This window comes from Vombatus ursinus, unplaced genomic scaffold (assembly GCF_900497805.2).
Source record: "Vombatus ursinus unplaced genomic scaffold, bare-nosed wombat genome assembly UNPS02012515.1, whole genome shotgun sequence".
Classification (NCBI taxonomy): Eukaryota; Metazoa; Chordata; class Mammalia; order Diprotodontia; family Vombatidae; genus Vombatus; species Vombatus ursinus.
In genome coordinates, this window is record NW_020952293.1 from 171,807 (window position 1) to 197,084 (window position 25,278).

The 25,278-nt window shown below is 44.9% G+C and overlaps 1 protein-coding gene across 8 annotated transcripts in view; it reads left to right on the forward strand.

Annotated features, from left to right (window-relative positions):
* ADGRG1 (adhesion G protein-coupled receptor G1) overlaps nt 1-25,278 on the forward strand; it is a 73,304-nt gene that overhangs the window by 21,583 nt on the left and 26,443 nt on the right. For 2 of the 8 annotated variants that reach the window (XM_027857932.1, XM_027857933.1), the window contains exon 2: nt 13,023-13,077. The exons of 3 other annotated variants lie outside the window; for them this stretch is intronic. Coding sequence is in view for 1 of the 5 variants with exons in the window: in XM_027857930.1 (XP_027713731.1) it covers nt 18,454-18,460 (7 nt within the window). In the remaining 4 variants the exon portion in view is untranslated. Of the gene's footprint in view, nt 1-13,022; nt 13,078-16,397; nt 16,433-18,085; nt 18,267-18,327; nt 18,461-25,278 lie in introns of those variants that run through there. 3 more of the 8 variants (XM_027857936.1, XM_027857935.1, XM_027857930.1) reach the window with 3 other exon arrangements.

A 25,278-nucleotide genomic window follows, 5' to 3' on the forward strand; every position in this document is an offset into this window, starting at 1 on the left:
TATCTTCAAAGTTCAAAACTGGTCACTTCACAGAAAGACTGCAGGGACTGGTACCATTTTTGCTACTAAAAAGTGATCCTATGGTGGAGAGTTTTTTAAGAAAAATAAAACAGTTTTTGGTAACTGACCCACTGGTCCGAGAGCTACTGTGCAATAAAAGATCACCAAAATGGGGGGAAAAGAGTCTTATAACTGTTCACTGTCACAGACATAATCAGCAAGGCCAGCTACTCTTAAAAGTTCATCCTATGTATGTGCTTAATAAATGCTAAATCCTTGACCTTGGCCCTGTGCTCAAGGGACACAGCGTGTGCATACATTGGCATGTGCAAAATACATTTGTGTTGTTCAGTCACTTTAGTCGTGTCCGTGCATTTGAAGACATACGTTTTTGAATGTGGCCAATGTGGAAATTTGTTTTGCTGGACTGTGCATATGCGCTATGAGGGTCTTCCTTTTCTTTTCTTTCTCACTTTGGGGAGGAAGTAGAGGGAGAGAAAGATGTTAAATGCTTGTAAAACTAATTGATTAATTTAAAACGACAAAGGGAGCTGGTAGTCTCCAGGCTGTTGCATGGGGCTGCACTGGGCTCGAGTTGTGGGGGAGGGTTTTTGTGGAGAGGTCTCCATGTGCTTGGCTGGTCTGGCTCTGGCCACTGACCTCTGGGTGTTTCCTTTGCAAAACTAGTCCTCAGAGGAGACCTCCCTTTCCTAGGTTGGGATGACCCAAGCAGACGCAGATGAAGTGGGAGCCTTCTTACTAGGGAAGGAACCTGGAGCTGGAGAGCGATCCGTGTGTTTGAATATTAAAAGACCATTCAAATCATTCAAACGGTGAAGAGCAGGGACAGTGGCAGCTAGGGCTGCGGAGTCCTGAGCGGGCAGTTTCCGGGAATAGGACGTGGTTGTTTGTGTGTGTTTCTGGAGGGCTCCCCGAGGACACAGAGGGACTCATTGTCCTAGAAACCACCCAGCAGCTCCATCCTTAGATTGTATTCAGGTTAAAAGCCTAAGAACAGTTTGCTTCCTGGCACAGAGCGGACTTGGAGGAAGACTTTGGCCAATTAAAAACAGCAGCCAATCCATAGAATGTTATTTATTAATAGAGACAGCTTCTGGTGCAGTATCCAGAATGCTGGACAAGCAGTGAGGAGAACTGGGACTTGCTCTGGTACTCACTGTGTGCCCTTGACCAAGTCCCTTGACCTCCCTCTTTCCCAGGGTCCCTTCTATAGGATGGGGGGGGTGTTGTACTGGGTGGCACTTTAAGATTTGCAAATCACTTTGTATACATTTGGTCCTCAAAAGAATGGCAAGAGATAGCTAATAGCTGCAAAGTGCTTTAAAGGTATTATCTCATTTTATCCCAACAACCTTGGAGGTAGGTGCTGTTATTATTCCCATTTTACAGATGGGGAAACTGAGGTACAGTTAAGTGACTTTCCAAGGGCCACACAGGTAGTACCTAAAGCAAAATTCAAAGTCAGGTGTCCCTGACTCCAAGACCAGTGCTCTATCCATCAGGCACTACCTAGCAGCCCCCGTAAACTGTCATTTTATGAATCTAATGTGTATTTACAAAGTTCTTTGTTATTCTAGTTCTGCTACATAGAAGCAACATGACCTTGGGCAAATCTTAATCTGTCTTGGGCCACAATTTTCAAACCTGTCAAATGAGGGGGTTGGAATAAATGATTTTTAATTTAATCCAACAAGTAAGATTTAGAATCCTATTCAGACACAGAGACAAACAGGGTCAAGCAACTTCCCCAGGGTCACACAGCTAGTAAGTGTCTGAGGTTAGATTTGAACTCAGGTCTTCCTGACTCCAGGTCCAGTGCTCTATCCACTGTACCACCCAGCTGCCCAGTGCCCCAAAGGGAAGTTTACAGTTGATCCTGGAGGTAATAGGGAGTCCCTAGTGTTTACTGAGTAGAGACAGACGCAGTCAGACCTAAGCTCTCCAAAGATTTCTTGAGAGAAGGGAGGCTCGCAGGCAGCTGCAGTGGTACAGGTAGGAGGTAATGAGGGGGTGAGTTGTTGTTGCAGTAGAAGTACAAAGTCATTTCGAGGTTTGAGGGTGGAGAGCACTAAGCTGGGGGAATCAGGGAAGGCCTCATGGAGGAGGTGCCACCTAGCTGAGCCTTGAAGGGAGTGAGGGGCTTCAAGAAACCAAAGAAAGGAGAGAGCGAGCACTGCAGGCACGGGAGTAGGGACGAACAGTTCGTTCGAAGCCACAGATGCAGAAGAGGAAATCTCGTGTGGGGGGCCAGCTGTGGGGCCATCTGACTGGCACAAAGCAGCGATAGACTGTAGGGGAGATTCTTGGTCAGATGCCAATCAGATTAGGTTACCTCTGAAGTCCCTTGTAGCTCTCAGCTTCGGTGATGGGGATGGGGGAGAGGCACTGAAGGATGATTTCATTGCTAGAGGGAAGTCCCAGGTGAGCAGAATTTGAACCTAGCTCTTCCTGACTCTATCACTTGTGATAACATAAAGACTTCTCTATAAATGTGTTGTTCAGTCATTTTTCAGTCACGTCTGACTCTTCGTGACCCCATTTGGGGTTTTCTTGGCAAAGATACTAGAGTGGTTTGCCATTTCCTTCTCCAGCTCTTTTGACAGATGAGGAAACTAAAGCAAACAGGGTGAAGTGACTTGCCCAGGGTCACACAGCCATTAAGTATCTGAAGCCAGATTGGAAATCAGGAAGATGAGTCTTCCCCACTCCAGGCCCAGAGCTCTGTACGCTATGGTGCCACTTAGCTGTCCTTACAAATTAGACCCTTCCTTACTTTGAGTCAAATGGGCCTTTCTGTGATTTCGTCACTGTAGGTTCGAGCTTACCTCCTGGAAACATGTAATCAAATCAAGTCCAGCCCTAAATGGATGATCCCATGATGATAATGAGATAAGTAATAATAATAATAATTGACATCTATATAGTGCTTTAGGTTTTACCAAACAACATTAAATATATGATCTCATTTGGGCCGTCCACCAATCCTATGAAGTAGGGGCTTACAAGTATTATTATTATTATAGTAATTATTATCATTATCCCCACTTAAGCCCAGAAAAGTTACTTACCCATGGTCACACATCTAGTAAGTATTTCAGACAGGATATGAACCCTGACTCCTGACTCCAAGCTCATCATTCCATGCACAACACAAGTGTTTTTATTAGACGAGGCATCTGGGGCCCAGAAATATCGAAAGGTCATGAAGGTATCAGGCCTTGGAGCCAGGACTCAAACCTAGTTCAGGCACTCTTGCCATCTGTTCCACTGTCTCTATGAATATAAGGAAAATGTTACTCTAGTACTTGAAGTGGCTGCAATTTAATTGATGTGAGCAGTCTCTCCACTGATGCTGATTGCAACCCTTCCATAATTCACAAGCACAGGAAAGAGGGCTAACTTTGGAGTCAGAGGACCAGGTTCCGTTCCTGCCTTTGATACTTGGGCCATTGGTCCGTCTTTCTGGGTTTCAGTTTCCTCATCTGTCAGATAAGGGGGTTAGACTAGCTGACCTGGCCAGTCCCTTCCAGCTCTAAATATATGACACTAGGAACCTCAACAGTTGCTTCAGTGAAAAAATACATCCCCCATCCTTCTCCTCCAACCCAGCCCCCAACCTAGTGATGAGTCTTTCTGAGCAGCTTCCTTTCTCTTTGAAGAGAAACCATTCTCTGGGCTTCCTAATGCTCAGAAGGCTAAAATCATGGACCCTGGCCCAGGTGGGCTTACTACCTTCTCCTTTTATTTTTCTGCTTTTTTCAATTGCCAAGCATTTATTTTCTCTATATTCCACCTGATTGAAATGAAAGAAAAACAAAACAAAACAAAACGTAGCCAAACGAAACAAATTCCTACATCGGCCTTGTCAAAAAAATGTGTGTTCCACTCTGCATCCCCAAGGCCATCACCTCTCTCTACCAGAAGGTGGCTTTGTCCTTGTGGCCGGTATTTGATCAGAGATCTTGAGACTTTCAAAGTTGATTCTCTTTACACTATTGTTTTTATGGTGTCTCCCATCACTCTTCATCAGTTCATACAAATCTTCCCAGGTTTTTCTGAATCCACTTCTTTCATCATTTCTTATCACATGCCACTATATTCATATACCCTAATTTGTTTAGCCATTCCCCAATTAATGGGAAACCTCCTGAATACCCAGTTCATTGCCACTACAAAAAGAGCTACTATATTCATTTTTGTACGTATGCGTGCTTTTTCTCCTTCTTTGACCTTTCGGAGTATAGGCCTACCGGTGTTCTTGCTGGGTCAAAGGGCATGTGCCATAGCTCCAAATTTCTTCTCAGAATAGTTTCATTCTGTTCTTTCAGAAGAAGTAGGAAGTAGCAGGGCCCTGTTTCCAGAGCTCAAGCCCCGCCCTTTGCTGATAGGAAATGGGACTGAACAATGGAAATCACACTGAATTTGATCACTCCGCTGCTTGTGATCTATTATGTAAACTCTTTGAGCCTCAGCTTCCTCATCTATAAAATGAGAAGGTCAGACTAGGTGACCTCTCAGGACTCTGCTACCTCTAAAGCTATGAGCCTATGATGCTGCGTAGGCCGCATCAGTCCCCAGGAACCCCTCACCCTATTACTCAAGGAATCCCACCCTATGGTCTCGCTTCATGGAGGTCTGCTCAGCCAACTCTGAGAGCTTTGGGTACCCTGCTCTTGTTCCTAGCCTTGGGCTTTGGGCTGGGAGTCAATGGCTAGGCATCCAACCTACAGTCTTTCAGCCATGATGGCTTTGGGCTGCGCAGCAAGATTCTCAACCTTTTTTTTTTTTTTTGTATTGTGGTCCCTTTTGCTATTATCATGAAGCCCTGTGGACCCCTTCTCAGAACAATGTTGTTAAATGCATAAAACAAAACACATAGGAATACAAAAGAAACCAATTAGATTGAAAAACAGTTATCAAATTAATGTTTTAAAGTTCATTTCTGCATCAGGATCTCAGACCCTTGGGATAGGCTTAACTCCACATGAGAAGGGACAGGGATTCATGTTGATTGGGCTGAATTAGAAGGTGGGCTAAGCTTCCCTCGGCCTCTCAGTTCACTGGTGATACCAAAACAACTCTGCCTTCCATTATCTGCCCTGCCTAGTGCAATTCCTCAGTAACAGTGCTTGGTTATTCAGGGTCATGGAGCTTCAAAGTCTTTTAGAAGCTCAGAATTTTCCATCTGAGCCACTATACTCTCTACTCAGCAATTCTGGCCTCTCTGATTCTTGGTGTTGTCATCTGAGTAATGGAGAGAATGGTACCCTATCCTGATTCTGCCAGATGAGGCCGAAAGAGAGGAAAATTGTTCTTGTAAAGCATGAAGCACTCACCCTGTGGATGAGCTTAGTCACACAAAGCTTGGGCACATGCCAGTCCATAGAATGCAGTTTGCCATTATTTCTTCAAGCTGTGTTGATGTCTGAGAATGTGGGCTGGGATCACAGGTCCTGTACAATAGCTGGAGTGTGGGCTAAAAATGGATGGATTTTAGTCTGTCCCCTCCCCACAAGGCAGCCTCCTGTGTGGACCCCAGAACTTCCCAGGGACATCCAGCAGCAGATTCTGGGGTTCACATCATCATCTCCCATGCCCTCCTGAACCCAACCCAAGTGCCCTCCCTTGAGCTACAATGAGAGCCCCTTATGAAGATGAAATCTATAGGACTGTGAGATGGAAAGGTGCTTACATGCGATCTGGTCTAATCCCCTCATTTTATGAGCTACGGAGAAGGGGAGTGAGGTACCTAAGGTCACGCAGGTGAGTAAAGACAAAGCCTTCCCTGAACATGTATTTCAATGGGCTCCCTAGCAACACAGCTCCCAGGTCACATGACCAAAGCATCACATCAGAAATCCCGGACTCATCCCTCATCCTCAGCAGCTATGGTATGATTTAAAGGGCCCTGGGAAGGCCTCCTTCTTTCCCCTGGCTGTCTCAGTCCTTGGAAGCCTACCCTTAGAGAGCCATTCCTTGTCTAAGGCTCCTCTTGTCTCTGAGAGGGTGGTATCTGTAACCCCTATTGGGAGCACCCTAGTAAGGGTTAATTAGCTGAGCAAGATTGGCTCCTGGGAGGCTGCGGAATGAGAGCCCCCTCCATCTGTGGGGAGGGGTGGCTGGGAAAGAAGAGAGGGAGCCAAAGAAAGATGCTGTTTACCTACCAGCTTTGTCTAGTACCAGCTCTGGGCATGGGCTCTGCCTCCTGTCCCAGTACCAGATGGCCAAGCTCCTTGGTCCTCAGTCTGCCTCCATACCTGACACTTTTGCCCATTAACCCCAAGGATTGATGCTGTTCAGAATTGCTTTCAATAGGGAGTTATGAAGAGACATGGAGAAAGGGCAGAACCTTTTTCTTTGCCCATGGAGGAGGTACCATGAAATGGAGGAAGGAATGCTCCCTTCCAGGTTGAGATCTGAGACCTAAGGTCTTTACAGCTGCTCCCAGCTATGCACGAAGTACGGTGAGATAGCAGAAGAGCTCTGGAGCTAGCATCAAAAGAGACCTGGTATTGAATTCTACCTGTGACATTTAGCAATTGTGTGACTTTGGGTACACAGCTCTGGAGTTACAAGCTACCTCAGGGCCCATATAGTCTAGTCCAACCTTCCCATTTTACAGGTGAATAAACGGAGGCCCAGAGAGTTCAAGTGACTTGCTTCTAAACCTGTTTCCTCATCTGTAAAATGGCTATAATGATACCCATAGCACCCATTTCACAGATTTGCCATGAGAAACAAATGAGATGATATTTGTGTTGTCCCTTGTGGGCAAGGGGACTGATGGGAAATTTCTTCCCTGCTGGAAGGACGGACTGAAGGGCCATAGAAGGTAGAGGGGAAGCCCAAGAACTTTTGGTCTCCATGGCTTTTGGTCTCTTGGCTTCATTGCCAAGAAGGGGTTATCTTTGTAAATTGCTCTGAAAATTTTCAAATACAACATAAATATCAGCTCTCATTATGACCCTGTGAAGATAATGAATATAGGTATGTGGCCCCTGCCCTCATCATCTGACTCTTCTTTTATGTAGAGAGGCCTCAATTCAAACATCCCTCAGCCTCAGACAAGGCCTCCTCCCTCTTTCCCCACAGCCTCTTCAAGCATCTAATTATTATTATCAGACACTAACAGGTTCAGTGTGGGGTTATCAACAACAGGAACTAGACTGAACATTCATTAAGGGGTCGAGTTGTTGGGATGGACACAATGCCCATCTTAGAAAAAACACTTGAGGCGAGGAAAGCAACCCAACCATGTGTCACCTGCCATACGGAATGAAGCAGGGCGGGCAGGGAGAGGAGGGGGAGGGTGTGTGCTGCAGCTACTTCCTTTTGGAGGGAGGGGAGGCCTCACATTGGGCATTTGGATGTCCTGGATCCCAAGCTGACAGCAGCTGTCAAACAGCCAGGAGGAGAACTCAGGGTCCATCAGATTTGTCCTTTCCATTTTCCCAGTCCCTTCTGGCCTGTAAGCAATAAACCAGATGTCCAGTAGTAACTCGGGGTCCCAGGACTTATAGCTGAAAGGGACCTTAAAGATTTCCTAGTTCAACCCCCTTATTATATAGAGCGAGGGGAGGAATTTGTCCAAGGTCACACAGTTAATAATAATTATTCACATTTATAGAATACCTTGAGGTTTGAAAAGTACTTTTCCTACAACAACCCAGCGAAATAAATAGTATTTAAAAAATATTTATTAAACGTTCAGTAAATACAAAATATGAAAACACACACACAAAAATCCCCTGCCCTCAAGGAACTTACATTCTAGTCAAGGCACATATAATATATAGGCAAGAGAATAAATACAAAGCACAGATACAAAGTACCAAAAGGGAGAAAGACTTGTATATCTACATCTAATAGTTTAATAGCACAGATATTCTTGTTTCTATTTTAAAAGCAAGGAAACAGAATCTCAGAGAGGTTGACTTGCCCAGGGTCACACAGGAATGATAACTTGCACTCAAGGTCAACGAAGTTTTTTTTACCTTGTAACAATCCTGTGAGATGGGTAGCATAAGTATTATTTATCAGCATTTTAAAGATAACTGAGGTTCAAAGATGTAAAAATTACTTGCCCAACTCAAAGAGGTAACAAGTGACCAGGTCAAGATTTGAACCCAGGTCTTCTCACTCAGTATTGTGTGCCTCAGTTTCCTCATCTGTAAAATGATTTGAAGAAGGAAATGGCAAACCACTCCAGTATCTCTGCCACGAAAATTGGACCTAAATGGGGTCAGGAAGAGTCAGACACACTAATCAACAAAACAACTTCTGGCCTTCCCATCCAGTGCTTTCCCCATTAGATCATGAGGACTGGTCTTATCCATTATCTTGCATGTTCTGATGTTATCTTTCCTGATTAAAATGAACTCTTTGAGGCCAAGGACTGTTTTTGCTTTTTCTTTGTATCCCCAGCACATAGCATAATGCCTGATACACATAAAAGAGGGCATTGGAGAATTAAAGGGATTTCCCTCCACCCAATGGCAATCCTTATCTTCTCTGCAATGTATGATCTTAGCGTGTCTGCTTAGAACACTGAAAAGCTGAGTGATTTGCCTGGGATCCCACAGGTAGACAGGCCAAAGAGATCTAAGAAAGAGAGAAAGGACCAGGGTGTACTGGTAAATGTTTATTAATTGGGTCTCGAACAGGGTGACACACTTTTCAATTTAATCTGCATTATCAATCATCTTCTCCATCATTTTCGTAAGTCTAGACAAACAACAAAACAAGAAATCAAGCCTGGATTATAGGGCTTACCGATTTTTGTGGCGTAGATGCCCATGCCACACTGCACATTTAATAATCTACTCTCAAAAGCTGGTACAAGCTAGCTCCAGCCCCCCTCCCCCTGCCCCAGAGAGGACCCATGTGTGTAAGAATATTCATAATAGCACTTTCTGTATTAGCAAAGAACTGGAAATCCGGGGAATGGGCAAACAGATCACGGTATATGGATGTAAGCAATTCCTAGAGAAGGAAACCCCCTCAAGTAATGCAGGCTGACACCTTCTCTGCCATTTATCACTTTAGAGATTTGCTAGAGAAGTGAGAGATTAAGTGATTTGCCCAGGGTCACAAAGCCAGCTTGAGTCAGAGGTCTGTTTGGAACTCAGATCCTCTCCATTTAAAGGCCAGCTTCCTATCCACTCTGGCTCACTGCCTCTCATAAGATAACGTGGCGACATAATGCACCCCAGAGTTTTCTAAGCCTGGATCATTTCCTTAGAGCTTTTACCTATTTCCCCTATTACAGGAATAAGCATTCGAAGGGAGGGGAGGTAGGGAGGAAATAAGAGAGTGGTGATTTTTTTCAAATAAGAAGGAGAAAGGAAATGTTTTAATGACTTACTACTAAACAGTACCCAGTACCCTGGGCCTGAAGCCCAGAGACCTAGATTCAAATCCTGGTTCCTGGACAAGTGACTTAACTTTTTCAAGTCTCCATTTCCTTGCCTTTAAAATGGGCATATCAATACATTTCACTACCTACCTCAAAGGTTGTTATGAAGATCTAGTGAGGTAGGAGAATATTGCAGTGTGGTGGAAAGAGCCTCTAAGGAACTGGGTTTGAGTCCTGGCTGAGCTGTTTCCCTGCTGTGTCACCTTGGGCACCCCAAATGCACCCATTCACCTCTCCGTTCCTATGTTCCCTCACATGCAAAGTCAGGGAATTGGACTAGATTCTCTCTAAGGTCTGGAAACACAAACTAAATTCTATTTGCCAGTGTAGTTGACTGTGCGCTCAAAGAGACAGACTTTTCTCACATTATTCCATACTCTCAAATGTGATAAAAGATAGCTTCCTATTCTTCCACTATGAAGGATGTGCGGGGCAGCCCCTCGGTTTCCCATTGTAAACCCTTATAAAAGAGGAGTGAAATGCCTCATAAATATGCACTAATAACCAAGTGTATGGGCCCAGCAAGTCATCACATCCCAGCTCAATCTCCTTTAAAGGAAGAGTGTGAGCTGAACAATGGGTGAATTCCTTTTCCCAGAATGGCTCTGGAATCTCTCTGGAAGGGTCCCTAAAAGAAAGCTTTCTTTGCTTTCTCTTTTCCTCTTCCTTGACTAAGCCAAAAATAGTGCTTAGAGAGCCCGACACACATAGGTTTCCTTGTCAGTGCTGACGGGCAAGGATCTGCCCTCAGCTATACAGTTTTCACAGCCAGATTGTGAGCGGTCCTCTTTCTATTGTGTTTTGTTTTTCTTTCAGCCCAGAGTCATAAACTAAGGGGGCATGACTGGAGCTTTGTCCAAAATTTAGAAAGCAAAAAATGTTAAAATGATGAGTTGCAAAGGTTTAATTAAAGAATTTAATTTTAAAATGTGTTAAAATTCTCATTTTGAGAGACTGCATCTTCAGCAGATTTCAGTTCAGTCATGCCAACTCTTTATGACCCTATTTGGGGTTTTCTTGGCAGAAATACTGGAGTGGTTTACCATTTCCTTCTCCAATTCATTGTACAGATTAGGAAACTGATGCAAACAGGCTTAAGTGACTAGCTCAGGGTCACACAGCTGGTAAGTGTCCGAGGCCAGCTTTGAAATCAGGAAGATGAATCTTTCTCCTTCTCAGCCCACTGCTCTATCCCCTGTACCACCTAGCAGCCCATTAGCAGGGATAGCTGTGTAGCAGTGGACAGAGAAATAGCCTTGTTGGGTGGGTGACTTAGGCAAAATAACTTAACTTTTTAATCTTCTAGTCTTTACTGTAATACCTAAGGGCGGAGGAGGTACTGGCCCGAAGCTGGTAAAAGAGGTTTCCTGTTTCCCTCATCAGGGGTTTCTCTAGAGCAATGAAATCCCAGGTGCAGTCTCTATTACTAGCCTTCAGCAGCATGGAAATGATTGAACTTAGTCCCAGCTAGCTGAGTTCTCCCTGCACTGCTGGGCCATGGCCCAGGTGAATTTGTCCCCAAACTGATCTCACTCTGCTCCTTCTCAGCGGCAGCAGCTCTGGGGAGATCCTGGGTCTCTCCACACAGTGGGAGGGGAAGTGTCCCAAACTCTTCCCTCACCTGACTTAGACTTAATTACTCCTTCAATTGGGACAGCTAAGTGGTGCAGTGGATAGAGTGCCAGGCCTGTAGTTAGGAAGACTTACCCTCTAGAGTTCAAATCCAACTGCAGACACTTACTAGCTGTGTGACCCTGGGTAAGTCACTTAACCCTGCTTGCATTGGTTTTCTTATCCGTAAAATGAGCTGGAGAAGGGAATGGCAAACCCCTCCAGTATCTCTGCCAAGAAAACCCCAAACGGGATCACAAAGGGTTAAACATGACTGAAAAAGACCGAACAACCACAAAACTTCTGCTATTATTTTCATGGGATCAGTTACAGAATTTGAGGGTTTATTTCCTGCTGCTTGTCCCAGCTATCTCTCAGCTGCCCACCTTCAGTCAGTAAGGTCAAAAAGTTGGGGCGCCTCTGATAAGATGATGTGCTGGCCAGTCTGCTTGGCCTGGGAGTGCTGAAAGACCATTGCTTGAGATAGCCTTCATGTCTCTGTTGGCCTACCCTTCCAATGCTTTCCCAAAAGATCCTCATGACCTGCACAGAGGTGAGCTTAAGACCCTTATCTTCTTCGTCATTGATAAAAATATAGAGCAGAACAAATGCCCCAAAATAACTTTAAGAAAGAAATAACAAAGTCATTGATATTTAAAAATGAACAAAAAAGGGCGAGGAACAGAACCCTCCCTCCGTGTGGATATCAATAAGCCTTGATTCTAGTGGTTCAACCAACCAACCAACCCAGGCTACCATCTGAATCCCTTCTTCAGTATTTCCCTATTATTGTCAAAGGTACCATCACCTTCCGCATCACCCCAGCTGACAACTTTGGTGTCGTCCTATGTCCTCAGTCTCACAGCCTCCCCCGTCTTTAATCTGTTGCTGTCATGTGTTTTCTACCCTTTTCAATGTTTTTCTCATCCATCCCCTTGCTTCCGTTTACACACTCAGTAGCAATACAGGCCCTAATTACCTCTCTTCTGGATTCTTAATATTTAGCCTCCCTGCCTCAAATCTCACTCTCCTCCAGTCCACCTTCACTTAGCTGCCAAGGGGATTTTTCTAAAGCTCAGTTCTAAGCATGTTCCACCTACCCTTCTTCCCTACCTTCTCAACAAGTTCCAGTGGCTCCCTATTACTTCCTGGATCAAATAGCTCTCTGCTTGGCATTTAGAGTTCTTTACCTGTCCCCTTCCCACCTTTCTAGTCTTCTTCCTCCTTATGGTCCAAAAACACCAGCCTATTGGCTCTTCCACCAACCCAACACTCAACCCAACGATCTCTGACTCTGCCTTTGCCTTGGCTGGTCCCATGTCTAGAATGCCCTCCCTCCCTCCCTCTACCTCCTAAGCCTCCTTCAGGATTCTGCTGAAATTCCACCTTCTACCGGAAGCCTTTCCAGGCTCCCCATTTCCCTTGCCCCCAACCGCTAATGAGATATACTCTATAGATATGAGCTCATTGAGGACAGAGACCATGTCTTCACCCTTTTTTTTTGTACCCCCAGCATTTGGCACAGTTCCTGGCACAAAACAAGTGTCTAATAAATGCTTGTTAACTGATTGTCTGCTCAATGCCCTGCTCTTTCCTGCCAAGGTCACCTCCCGCAGACCCAGCCCAACTCTTGGTCTGGCCTGGTATTCTCAGGGAGACAAGGTACAAAGGAGAGGGAGGTTGGTGGCTACCTTCCAAGAGCTGCAGTGTCTTCCTCTCCCTTGCCCTCCTCAGAGTGGCCCAAGGACTTGTTGACCTCATCTCACCAGCCTTGGGCCACATCGGAAGCAGACAGGGAAGGAGAACTCAGACAGAGGTTGAAGTTTGTGGTTTGGGGGGAGAGAGGGCTGTCTGGCAAGGTATGGGAGATGGAGAGAGAGATACTAGAGGGGGTCTGGATGTGTAGACCTCCTCAGGTAATGAAGGTGATGGCTGACTGCCCAGAATAGCTATTCTTTCTCTCTTTTCCCAACAGTCACATGAATAAATCCTGCCCTCGCCTTCTGGGCACTGGAATGGTCATTCACTCTGTAAGTGTTTCCTGAAGGGACGGGTGTGCCAGACAGGGCTATGCTGCAGGCATGGACAGCATGATCCTGTGCCGCAGGCATGGACAGGGGAGTACCCCTCTGCAGGACCGCCACCCTGGTCTGGCTTCAGCTATCTATGGGCAGGGTGTTGCCTTCTGGGTCAGACACATTTACAAATAAATGTGTGCAAATGAGGGGTGGTGGGGAATGAGGTTTCTATTGCTGACTCCCTCACTAACCACCCGCAACTGAGAGGGGGATTTCCTCCCCCTCTGCCTCCCACAACCTGCTAGAAACCCAATCCTCTCTGGTCAGTAGCTCAGATTACTGGGGAACAACAGCTCTATCCCTAAAGATGACCCTTGTTGGGGAAACTGCTGAGCCCAGGCCTATACCTCAGCTACTCTAAAACCTGGCTCAAGTCATACCTTCTCCAGTGAGGAAACAGCCACTAGTGATCAATCCCCCCTAACCCCCTTCACTCAGCAGCTGTAGACTCTGCTTCTCCCAAATCCCAGGCCTTTTTTTCTGTTGTTTAACCCCACCAGAAAATGAGTTCCTCCATTGTAAATGCATTCACCAGACTACTGAACCTTTTGGTAAAGCAGCATGGGGCGGTGGAGAGAGAACTGGCTCACAAATCTGAAGACATGGGTTGAAATCCCATCTCTGCTACTTACTAAGGTCACCCATATGAGCTTAGGCAAATCACCACACTTCTCAGGGCCTCAGTTTCCTCATTTGCAAAATAATGAAGTTGGACTACAGTAGGTTTGAGCTGCCCGAAGTCATCAGCCTTGCTATTTTAAAAAATGCCTTTAGACAAGGAGATAATTCCAGTGGGAATGCTCAGAGTCGGAACATGGAGTGTCCTGTGATGTATAACAGCAAGGAGACCAGCATTACTGGGTTGTAGAATAAGGTGTAAGGGTTGTATGGCCTTAGAGAAGTCAGGGCCACTTCCCCATCCCAATGAGTCACTAGAGGAGGCCAGTGTAGGGCAGGTGTTCTTAACCTTGTTTGTGCCATGGACGCCTTTGGCTGTCTGGTGAAGTCTATGGACCCCTTCTCAGAATAATGTTTTTAAATTCATAAAACACATAAAATTACAAAGCATACCAGTTATATTTGTATGTATGTATTATATATTATATGTATGTATTCAATGTATATATGTTATATTATATATTCAATGTGTATATATGTATATATGTGTGTATATATGTATACACACACGCACACACACACACACACACACATATGGTTGTTTTGGGGGTTTTTTTTGCTTTTTTTTGGTAAGACAATCAGGGTTAATTGACTCGCCCAGGGTCATACAGATACTAAGTGTCAAGTGTCTGAGGCCAGATTTGAACTCAGGTCCTCCTGGCTCCAAGGCCAGAGCTCTATCTACTGCACCACCTAGCTGCCCCTTATATATAGTTTTTCAATCCAAGTTCATGGACACCCTGAAATCTATTCATATTCATCCAGAAACCCCTAGTATAAGGAATATAACTTAATCTTGTCTTGAAGACTTCCAATATGGTGACAATGCCTTCAGTGACCCCTGAGGTATGAGGGATGGTGTCTCCTATATTAAATGACCCCAGATTGCTGGGATTTTTGAATTCTTGTGTTTGCTTTATTTTTTTCTCATAGTTTTTCTGTCTCTTCCCCTGTCACGTTCTGCTGCTTTTCAATGGTTTTACTTCTCTGACCACTTCCCCTGCTGCTAATGTGCTACTTCCATTCTGAGAAAGACTTAAAAATCAGATAACTAAGTAGATACATAGAAGGATAGCTAATTAGATGAATGGAGAGATGGATGGGTAGATAGATGGATGAGTGGATAGGTGGATACATAACTAGATGAATGGATAGAAAGATGAATGAATGGATAGATGGATACCTAGCTAGTTGGATGGATAGATAGATGGATGGATGAATGGATAGAGAGATAGATAGAGTGAACATTTATTAAGTGCTTACTACATACGAGATACTGGCCACACCCACTGGGCTAAACCCTGGGGTTACAAATACAAGCTAGCAATATAGTCCGTATCCTCAAAGAGCTCAAGTTCTGGTGGGAGAAGACAAAACATGAAGGGGAATCAGAAAGCTGGGGATGAGGCTGGGGGTGAGCATGGTGAGGAGATGGCTGAGAAGTGGCTGGGTGGCCTGGGCCACAGGAAGATAAGGCAAGAGCTCACCTATCAGAGGAAGGAGACTCAGGGAAAGATTCCAAGTTTCCATTGGAGGGGACATGAGAGTGATAACTAGAGAATCGATGATGTGCTGTGGCAATGACCAGATGTGGAATTGGCATGCATGGTTCAAACTGTAGAGTTGTTAATGGCTACATAGTAAGGCAACAATTGAGGCCGGAGGGATTCTTCTAAGAGGACTGGGAACTTGGTACAGGGACTTGGGGGCAGCATTTTAGCTGCTCTTAGGCCCTTCTTGCCTCCTTCTTTCATGCTGAACTTTAGGCAGAGTAGTGAGGTTGCCAGGTTCCTAGCCTCTCAGTAATTGAATAGCAAGCATCACACTCTTGTGTACAGACATTTGATGATTTTCTTTGAAGTCATTTTTCATATCTATGTTCTGCCTCCCTCCCTTGCTGGCAATCTTCCCGTGTTTGCCTTTCTTCTGCCCCCATTGCCAGGGGGCTCAGGCCAGGGCCGGGCATCCGGCGCAGGTGCTGGGCCAACGGGTGGAATTCCTTGGAGACCCCTGAAGTATTTGGCAGATCAGTGCTCCCTGGGGGATTTCTGCCCCTGGATTCATCTAGGCAGAGCTCAGAGCCCAGGGTGTAGGTCTAGGAATGTGATTTTGGCCCCAGGTAGAGACGTTTTGGTGTCTCGGTGATCTTGGAAGAAAAGACTTGTCCTGATTTTCATTCTCATTTAATTGAAAAAATGTCTGAAAACTAAAGCAGCTCTCCCTGCCAGCACTCCCTACCATTTCGCCAGCCGAAGTTGCCTCCAGAACTCCCTCCCTTAAGCAAACCTCTGTCCGGACCCATTTTTGATCTCTAAAGTTAGAAGCCCTTAGTGATCATCTGGTCCTTACTAGTCATTCTGGAGATAAAGATGCCAAGGCTGATTCAAGGTCAAGCTCAGGTGGTAAGCAGTAGAGCAAGAATTTGAAGCCTTGAGATTCCGGATTCTGGTGTTTGTTTTTCTACTGCCTGGGCTGCCTCCCTGACAGGGGCATTGTGGGGATCAGATGACAGATTGTGTGTGAGGGACCTTATAAACTACTGAATCCAATGCCCTCATTTTACAGATGAGGAAACAGAGGCCCTGAGAGGAGAAGGGACTTAAAATCACACAGCTAGTCAACATCAAAGGTAGGTTTTAAATTAGGTCATCCTGACTCCCAGTTGGGCACTCTACCCACTTTGCCACACTGCCTGTCAGAGACAATCTATGTGAAAGGGGCTTGAAAACTGCAGCCTCCCCCAAATAATAGTCAAGTCTGCCCACCTCAGCTCATGCAGAGGACAGGGAGGGTCCACAGAGCTTCCTTTCAGTCGCATCTGATCCGAATTCTTCTGCTCTGCCTTCCAGGACCCATCCATCAGCATCATCATTTTTCCTTATTCTCATCACCCGCTTCTTAGGACAACCAAACTCAGCCTATAGTTTCCTGCCAAGGATGGGCCCACTATGAGGGTTCTTATAGACCGTTTCATCCTTCTGTGTCAGGTCCTCTCCCTTCCTTTCCTCCCTCCCTCCCTGGGTCCATATTCTAGGGAGCTTTCCCCTTTTTGGGGGGGGGGAATGGGGAATTCCATCAGAACCCTCCATGCCATTGGTGGCCCATTGGCTCCCTTGGAGATTCCCTGTCTGGACTGCTCTGAAACCAGCCCATTCCAAAGCCGGGCTCTAGTGTTCACTCTGGATAGACCCATATCTGGGAGACAGGCAGAGGGAAAATTGAGTCCCAAGAATGTCAGAGCTGGTAAGAGATCTTAGAGCTAGCTAATCCAATTCTAATCCCTCATAATACAGGGGAGAAAATGATTTAGTGGCGAGAACAATATTAGTGTTCTGGGTTCCTTCCTCCGGGTCTAGAGTCCTGTGCTCATCCACATCATATATGGCCCCAGAGACTACTGCCCCTAAGGCATAGCTGGTGGGCAGAGTAGGGGGCATGTGGATGTGGCTTCTTGGATGTTCTCATCCAGTCTATGACCTGTCTCCTGGAGTACGCCAGATTTAGGAGGAAGCAAGACTAGGAGAGGGGTCCTTTTTACGTCCCTCCTGGATGGAACTGATCTTTGTCCTGGCTTGTTGGTGATCTTTCCCCTTTGCTCCCACGGCCCCCCCAACTTCCCTTCAAGCGGAAGCAAGGTCACATTGTCCAAGGGCCCAGTCAAGCCTACTTTACCCACCCCGGTCCTCCAGCAAATGCTGACGAAAGTATTAAAAATAGGTAGAGCGGAAAGCTGGGAAGGAAACAGTACACAGAGGTACAGGGAAGGGAAGAGAGTTGTGGCTCTGGTAGAAAGTCGTGGGGGCCTGGAGTGGAACAGTCCAGGGTCCAGCTCCACCTCCTGCTCCCCCTGGAGAGGAAATGACTCACATTCCTGAGATGCAGAAAGTAATCTCCCTCCCTGCCCGGAAGAAGAGGTTGGAGGGGACGGGGTTAGAGGGGGATCCAAAGCTGTGGTAACGTCAAAGGTGGACCCCTCCTCCAGGACATTTTGTTAGGTTCCAGGCTGCCCCTAAGGTGCAGAGGGAAGATCTTCATTCAGGACATGAAATATCTATCCCCTGATCTCCACCTGCCTCTCCCTTCCCTCTCCCCCTACCACCCCCACTCTTCATAGTACTCACTCAGCTGGCTGAGTTTTGTCCCATTGTGTCTTCCCTGTACTCTTATGTGTATTTACGGAAGGGCAATCCAAGGTCTAGGGCATTGCTGTGTTCTTGAAAGTAGAGGCTGAAGGGTACAGGCGGTGAGTGTGTATGTGTATGGGTGGGAAGGGTCATAGTTATGTGAGGGATGGTACACCCCAAGGGGAATTCTCTGGGGTCTGAACCCAACCCTCAGGCTCCTTCTAGAGGGATGACAGCTCTGACGGAGAAGTGAGAATTCTACCTTCTTCTCAAGGGGATCCACCGGGCAATAATCATCTGAGAGACAGGGCTATGTTGAATGGACTCATCTGACCCCAGGTAACGGGGGTTTGGGGAGGGGGACACAAAGGAGTGAGATTTTTTTTTCTATTCTGGGCAGCAGCATGGAACTGTGCTAAAAGAAAAACTCCCTGAGCAACTGGTAGAAGTTACTAAGAATGAACTGAGGATCCTTCTAACTCCAAAATTCTGTGATTCCAAGCTTGGGATTTGGACTTGGATATACATGGGATGTAAGTTTGAAACTGATTACGCTGCCTACTATACCTATGTCACCTCAGGCAAATCCTTTTGCCTCTCTGGGCCTCAGTTTCCTCCTCTGTAAAGTGTGGGAGTTGGATTACAATTAGGGCTTAACTTTTTTTTTATGTCTTGGACTCCTTTGGCAGCCCAGTGAGGCCGAGGGATCCCTTCTCAGACATATGTTTATAAATGCATAAAATCAAACACACAGAAGTACAAAGTAAAGCTTTATGTTAGAATATAGTTATCAACATTGTTTTTAAAAGTTCAGGGACCCCAGTTTGAGAACCCCTGGATTACATGATCTCCAAGGCCCCTCTAGCTCTGAAGTCTATAATGGGGGGCAGCATGGGACAAGAGAGAGATCCCTGACTTTGAGGTCAGATGATTTGGGTTCAAATCTTGGTTCTGCTCCTTTCTACCTGAGTGACCTTGAGCAAGACAACAATCAATCAATCAATTAGCATTTATTAAGTGCCCATTTATGAAGGCACTGTTACTAAGGACACAAAAAGAGGCAAAAGACAGCCCTTGTCCTCTAGGAGCTTACAATCTAGCACAGGAGACAACATACGAACAAATATTTACAAAGCAAGCTATATACAGGATTGATAGGAAATAATGAACAGCAATACCTCTCTGGGCCTCAGTTTCTTCAGCTGTAAAATGAGGAGGTTGGACTAGATGACCTCTTAGGTCCCTTCTAGCTCTAAATTTGTGATCATCTGGTGTTGGAGGGTGGGAAGAAGGTGGGATATTAAGTCAACACTCAATTATCTACATACTGGGACAAATGACCTGGAAGGACCCTTCCATTTCTAAATCGATGATCATATGATCCGATGTTATCTCATTTAGTCTCTCTGAGCCTCAGTTTCCCCAGTACCTAGCACAAAGGGACAAGGAATAGAGATTATATCTGTGATTTTATTGATATAGGGTGCTCTCTAGTGAAGAACTTTCTTTCCTAATACAGTGTTGGCACCTTCTTTGTAACTCATAGCATTTAGAGAGTTGCCCAGAACACGGAGCAGGCTTGCCCAGAGTCATACATCCAGTATGTGTCAGTCAGTCCCAAGTATTTATTTTATTACGCACCCACTATGCACCAAGTACTATCCTAAATGCTGGGGACACAAAGAAGGGAAGCTCTGAAGAAGATAATATTCAAATAAGTATGTATGTACAAGCTATCATTGTTCAGTCATTTTCAGTCATGTCCAACTCTGTGGGACCTCATTTGGGGTTTTCTTGGCAATGATACTGGAGTGGTTTTCCAGTTCCTTCTCCGGCTCATTTTATCGATGAGGAAACTAAAGCAAGCAGAAGTAAGTGACTTGCCCAGGGTCACACAGCTTGTAAGTGTCTAAGGCCAGATTTGAACTCAGGAAGATAAGTTTTCCTGATTCTAAGCCCAGCGCTTTATCCACTGCACCATCTAGCTGCCCCAGGAGCAAGCTACAGGCAGGATAAATCGGAGATAATCAGCAGAGGGAAGGTATTAGCATTAAGAGGGATTGTGTCAGAGGCAAGACTTGAACCCAGGTCCCTGACTTTGAGCCTAGCTCTTTATCTACTATGTCAAGATGCCATCCAACAAGGTGCTTAATAAATGCTTGTTGATTGATTAATTAAATGATCCCTAAGGTCCCTTTGGTTCCTAAATGCTAAGATGTACAGTATTATGTTTAACCATGTTATTGAATTAGTATGACTGATTTTGAGTCCCAGGCCAACGTGCCTCTTTGCTTAGTAATGAAAACTCAGACTCATTTTCACAGCCCATTAAGCCAAGCATGATTGGGAGGGTGGCCTCCTGCAGACATCAGCGAAGTGATACATTCCAAAGTCAAACAGCAGCAATCTTAAACTGTGCGGTACAGGGAGCCTTCCGGCTCATTGTTGTCCTTCCCTGATGAAGAGGCCTGGGCATTGAGTGTACTTGCAGGATCTTTCAGTAATAGGATGAGATGAGTAAGATAGGCTGAGACTGATCCAGGACACAGGAGACGGGGATTTCCAAATACTTGTGATGGCCGTTGCTTCTGTGCCGTCCCCAATAACACCGCTTCTCCTCCTCCATGGGAGCTCAGCCATAGAGGTACAAAGGTGGGAGAAAAAGAGCCCAGAAGGGAGTGATGAGATTTACCTGGGCACTGGATTTATAGACAAAGGACTTGGGTCCTGATCTTCTGTTTAATACATGTATGTGACCTTTGCCAAGTCCCTTCTCCTTGCTGAGGACTCAGACTAGATAAGCCTAGGTGATCTCCATGTTTCTTTTATCCAAATCTTATTTGAAGAGAGAGAGAGTACTTAGAATCAGATATTAGTTCTTTACCATGAGATTGAAGAAAAATAGTGTAAAGAAGTAAAAAAAAAAAATGGTGGACTAGAAATCAGGAGACTTGGTTTCCCATCCCAGCTCCAACATTTGCTAGCTATAGGACATTAGGCAAGTCAGTTTTCCCAGTTGCAAAATGGAATAATCATTCTACCCACAGCCAGGTTTCAATTAGAGCAAATAATGATTCCTCCTGAAGTGGTTGTCAATTTCCATTGCATATTTCCATTGGGCTGGAACAAATTACCATATTTACATCATTAAAATTTCTAATAATTGGAATTCAAATACATGGGACCACTTCAGGGGATTCATTATTTGCACTAATCAGGTCCTCCCTGTATATCCTAGGGTTGTTGTGAGGACTGAATGAAATGTTTGTAAAGTAGGAGTGAGCTATTGTCATCTTTCTTTTGTTTTTGCATTGGTTTTGTTTTTTTGTTCTCCCCTTCCCCTATAAGACAGCCCTGGTAACAAAGATTTAAAAAGAAAGAGGAAGGATAGCAGTTCACCAAAGCCAAAAAACACATCAAACAACATCCACAGTCTCATTCCTTTGCAAAGAAGGAGTTTTCTCAACTCTTCTCCACAGCCAACCTTGTTCATTATACTTACACATCATTCAGGATTGTTTTCCTTTTGATTTTGAAAAGTTTTTTGTTTATACTCTTGCAGTTGTGTTTCTTGTTTGACTGGTTCTGCTTCACTCCTCATCAGTTCATATAAGTCTTCTCTGAATTCTTCACAGTCACTGCTTCTTTGGGAACAAAAATATACCTTCATGCACCATGGTTTGTTTAGCCATCCCACAAACAATGGGTCTCTGCTTTGTTTCCGGTTCTTTGCAACCACAAAATGTTCTGTTATGAATAATTTGGTGTATATGAGATCTTTCTTTCTGTTTTTAACCTCCCTGGGGTATATGCCTGTCAGTGAGATCTCTGGGTCAAAGAATGTACATATCCTAGGCATTTTCTCATTATAATTCCAAATTGCTTTCCAGAATGGTTGGATCAGTTCTCAGCTCCATCAACAGTGTATGCATGTGCATGTATTTCCATAGCCACTTTGAACATTGACTATTTCTATATTTTTTCACCTTTGTCATTTTGGGGGATACAAGATAAACCTCAGAGTTATTTTGATTTTTATTCCTCTTCTTATCAGTAATTTAGAAAAAAAAATCTTGCATATAGTTTGCAATTCTTCTTTAGCAAAGTATTTGTTCATATCCTTTGAAAACTTATCCACTGGGGTCTCTGGGAGAGAAAAAGGTAGAGGAACAAGGAGAGGGAAAGGAAGGGGAAGAGAGAAAGGGAGAAAGAGAGAGAGGAAGAGAGAGAGGGAAGGCAAGAAGGAGAGAGAGAAACTGTTAGTTCTGTATATATCTTGAACATGAGAACCTTATCAGAGATACATGATACTATGACACAGAGGCTTTCCCAATCAATACTTTCCTTTCTTATCCTAGCTGCATTGATTTTATTTATGGTAAAGTTTTTCAATTTCGTGTAATCAATCCTATCTACTTTATCTTTTACATCCCCTCTAACTTTTAACTGGTTACTCTTTCTCCTGGCCATAGCAACAAAAGGTGCCTAATCTCTTGCTCTTCTAATTTTTTTGATGGTGTGACTTTTCTTTATCTGGATCATATATCCATTTTGACTTTATTATGTTACATAGTGAACTATTGTTATTAATAACTGTGATTGGCCTATTTCCTGGTCTGTAAAAATGAGAGAGTTGAAGATAATTGGCTTCTAAGAGCCTTTATAGCTGTAAACTTCTAGGATTCCATGATTTCAAAAGCACTGTGGACTAGCATGGCTGCTGCCCACCAGAGGGTTGGATTCTAAACCCTTTTACCTGAGTGGTGAAGGCAGACGGATGAGTGCTACATGCACAAGACAGGTAGCCCCTCCTGCTGCAGAGTTCTCATCCTGGGACATCCAGAGAGAGGCTTGATCATGCAATCGGGTTTAGAGCTAAAGGGAAACCCAGAAGCCACTTGCCCAGCTCCCTCATTTTATAGATGAGGAAACTGAAACCCAAAGAAGGGTCTTATAAGGCAAGTGAAGGAACACTTTCAGTGGACCAGCTTTGGTGTGGGGTCTAGACCGTGGATCTTCATTTTGCCTCAGGAAGGACAATGGGCTAGGCAGCACAAATACCTTGAAGGCAGTGTAGGAGAAAGACCACTGAATTTGGATCCTTAAGACCTGGGTTCACATGCCATCTCCACCACTTACGGGACTTCAGGCCTCAGTTCCTATACTCATTGAATGAGTGGGATGGACCAGATGACTTCAAAGGTACTTTTCATCTCTAAAATCCTATGATCCTCTGAGAGCCTGATGCCACAAGGAAAGTCTTAGGTGGATCAACTAGGAACGTCTGGCATTTCTCATCCCGGATCTGACTCAGTCTGGGGAGCCATGCAGGAAGACACTTAGCCGGGAAAGAGGAAACTGCAGCCTGAGGAATTTCTCTGTCACTTTCCTTGGCTAACGGTTGGCTTCCTAAGGTAGATGTAGCACTGACTGTATTTCTCACCCACCCCTGCCCGGAGTGGGACACACACTAGTAGCCAGACACTATGTGAAAGCTGAGTCACAGGTCAGCTCCACATTGTTCGCCTCCTACCCTGCTCTTCCCCAACCCCATTCCCACCAAACAAAATTAGGGAGGTCAATCCACTTAGAAAAGGAAATTTTTAGTACATCTCAAAGACAGACAGACATGGTTTTTGTAATTATACACTAATTTGAAATATCTGTGTTTTTCACTCATTCAGGGAAATCTTCATCAATTTCTAGCTCTGTAGTTATAGTTTAAAAATTAAATTTCCAGCAACACTCTCCCACCGCATTCCCTTCCCCCTCTCATTCGTCCCCACCACCTTTGACTCCCTTCTTGCAAGACAGGCCATGTGCCTGATCTCAGTGACTCCAGTAAGTCATAACCACCTCGGGACACAAGCAGAGCTGGGCATAGTGAGGGAAGATGCAGCAGACATGGTCCCTGACCTCAATGGGCCCATTGTGTGAAAAAAGCAGTGAAGACCCTCTGACCAGTGACTTATTTGAATCCAGGTAAAGTGCTTCTGTAGCGTCTATATAGAATGTAGTTGAATCAGTCTGTCAGATCTGAACCTTAACTCTCCCAAATTTGGGTTAATTTATGTGGCAGATCTATGGGCATCTCAGCCCTGGACACACCATTCCATGCCAGCCCTCAGAAGCTAGCGCTATAAGGCCAGTGGTAAATAAGGCCAGGAACTTGAGGGGAAGCTTTGAGAGTAGCATGAGGTTTATTGGGGGTGCATGTTTATAATCTCTGTCACCAGAGAGGCTGAGGTTGGTGGATTTCTTGAGCTCAGGAGTTCAGAGCTGCAGTAGGGCTAAAGTTGATCTGTTATCTATAATTAGTCTTATACCAATATGGTGACCCTCTGGAAGCAGGGAACTACAGAGGCTGCCTATGGAGGCGTAAACTGGCCAGGTTGGAAACAAGCAAGTCAAGGTTTCCATGATGATCAGCCCTGGTTTTGGGACCATGAATGGACTAGATATGGAGAGTGAGAGAGAAGAGAGAGAAAGGAGAGAAGGGAGAGAGAAGCATGAGTTGGAGGACTGGTTGGCCTCTATGGCAAGTCAATGTCAAAGTCTGAGCTTTTATTCAGAAAAATTCAACTTACATTTTGGACTAACTTGTACCTGGCAATATGGTATGTTTTCTAATTGAAGTTTAGATGCATCTGGGCCCTCCCTTCCATTATTTTCTGAGCATGTAAGTGCAGGGCACTTTGCTAAGTGATTTGGGGGAGGCGAGGGTGGAGGAATCAGAATGAATAGAGAGGCAGTAATGTGGTGTAGGCTTGCAGTGTGAAGACCTGAGTTGTTTTTTTTTTTTATCTTGTCTTGGACCCTTATTAACTGAGAGACCTTAGACAAGTCACTTTTTTCTAGTTCTCATTTTCCCATCTGTAAAATCAGTGGTTAGAACTAAATCAGGGGGTCCTCTAACCCCAAGGACCCTGTGGATATTTCAAGAAGCCCCTGAGGGAGTAGCTAGATGGCAAAGTAGATACAGCACCAGCCTGGGAGTCAGGAGGGCCTGAATTCAAATCTGACCTCAGACACATAATACATCCTACCTGGGTGACTCTGGGCAAATCACTTAACCCCAATTGTCTCAAAACAACAACAACAACAACAAAAAAAAACTCCACGAGCATGGAATTTTTAACATTTTGATAACTATTTCAATATAACTGGTTTCCATTGCAGTCCTGTGTGTTTTACATCAAGCATTAAAAAACATTGTTCTGAGAAGGAGTATCCACTTTCCCCAGACTGCCAAAAGGGCCATGATAAGAAGAGGTTAAGAACCCCTGGACTATAGCCATTTTGAAAAGCAATTTGTAGCTGTGCCCAGAAAGTTACCAAACTGTATATTCCC